The 1,602-nt window shown below is 50.6% G+C and overlaps 1 protein-coding gene across 3 annotated transcripts in view; it reads right to left on the minus strand.

Moving 5' to 3' along the window:
* The window catches only part of Tnfrsf8 (tumor necrosis factor receptor superfamily, member 8), a gene marked incomplete in the record, with an annotated part of 70,439 nt that overhangs the window by 15,360 nt on the left and 53,477 nt on the right, over positions 1-1,602 (minus strand). For all 3 annotated transcript variants that reach the window (XM_013504326.1, XM_013504325.1, XM_013504324.1), the window contains 1 exon segment: positions 1,205-1,357. In XM_013504326.1, the coding sequence (XP_013359780.1) occupies positions 1,205-1,357 (153 nt within the window).

The raw sequence follows: 1,602 nt of genomic DNA on the forward strand, positions 1-1,602 counted from the left end.
TGGTCACCCTGAGGCTTGTATTGGCCTGTGAAGTTGTGACACCTCAAAGGACAAGGCCACAGCTGAGGACTTCTGGCTCCAATCCCAATTAACTTAAAGGAGACTGCAGCTGCAGGCATCTCACTCCTGCTGTGAAGGCCTTCCTGGAGGTAACACAGTTCTCCTAAATTAACATAATATATTACTTGAAAAAGTCCTGCCCAGATTCCTGCCTTTTCTTGAGTAGCCTCCTCCTTTGTTTGTAAATCAAGTAAATATGGGCTGCCCAGAGAAGGCTTTGGCTAAACTTGGAGAATATCAGAACTGTAAGAACGTTAGTCCCTCCTGGATCCCTGAAATCATTTCCATTGTCTCATTCATTTAAGCCTTTGCTGTCCACTCCACTTGCCTGGGAGATTGCCGGCCTGATCGGCCCCCAGTAACTGTGGGTTATTTAACCTGACAGACAGGCAATGATCTTTTCTCAGATTTGTAATAAAAGGGCAGAGAATGTAGCTCTGTGCAACCTGGGTCCATCCTTAAAGCAAAAAAAAAAATTTTTTTTAACTTTTTGTTTTCCCTAGAGTTTTCAATTGCCTTTTTTTTTTTTTTTTTACCCACTTAAATTCACACACACACACACACACACACACACACACACTTTTTTTTTTTTTTTTTTTTTTTTTTTGGAAAAAAGAATAACATGCCTTGCCGGATCCTGGGGTTGTTCAAATGTACTAATCATGAAACTTACTTACTGCTCCTCTTATATTTGTGGACGTACTTCCCTGGAGCCCTCTTTCCCCCTGCCTTGATCTGACTCAATTCCCCCAGACACTTAGTTCTGTCATATCTTCAAACAGCTTTCTAGAAGAGGATACATGATGCTGGGTGTGGCAAGACACTCCTAGCAATTAGGAGGCTGAGGCAGGAGGATCGCTGCAAGTTGGAGACCAGCCACAGTGAGACCCCTCTTTAGAAACTTCATCTATCTAAGGCAGTCACATAGATGTGCAGGCAAGTCAAGATCAGACCCACCCAGTCTGTTTGGAAAGAGTTTTAAACCATCAGAACCTCCTACCATAAGGCCCGCTCTGGATTTTCTTCCACTCACTGGGTCAAACCACCCCATGAGGAAGCCAAGAGCAGTCGTGAGGGAGCTGTGGCGGAGGCTGGGGTGGGGCCAGAACCTCAGCCCCTCGGCGGCCCGGGTGGAGAAGCTCACCCTGCAGTCCGGGGACCGTCCCCGGTGCACAGACGGGGCGGGTGACACAGCGCGCACAGGAGTTAGCAGCGGAGGAGGCACAGAACATGCCGGGCCGGCACTCGCACACGCGGGAGGCGTTCCAGGAGCACGGCGCCTTCTCCACGAGGTCGTCTGAGGGGCACAGAGGGGTTGTGGGGACGCAGGGTCCAGAGAGCCCCCAGGAGAACGGAGGGCCGCCGGCCACCATCCAACAGGAAAATAAGGGCTCATGAGGCTTCTGCAGGGAAGCTCTCCCGGCATGCTTAGCGCAACTATGCTGAGTGCAACAGGGCAGACAGAGAAAGGGCAGCATTCTAGCCGGGCGTGGGGGTGCACGCCTGTCATCCCAGCACTCAGGAGGCTGAGGCAGGAGGATC

The sequence above is a fragment of the Chinchilla lanigera genome, unplaced genomic scaffold, assembly GCF_000276665.1.
Source record: "Chinchilla lanigera isolate Chin_1 unplaced genomic scaffold, ChiLan1.0 scaffold00085, whole genome shotgun sequence".
NCBI lineage: Eukaryota > Metazoa > Chordata > Mammalia > Rodentia > Chinchillidae > Chinchilla > Chinchilla lanigera.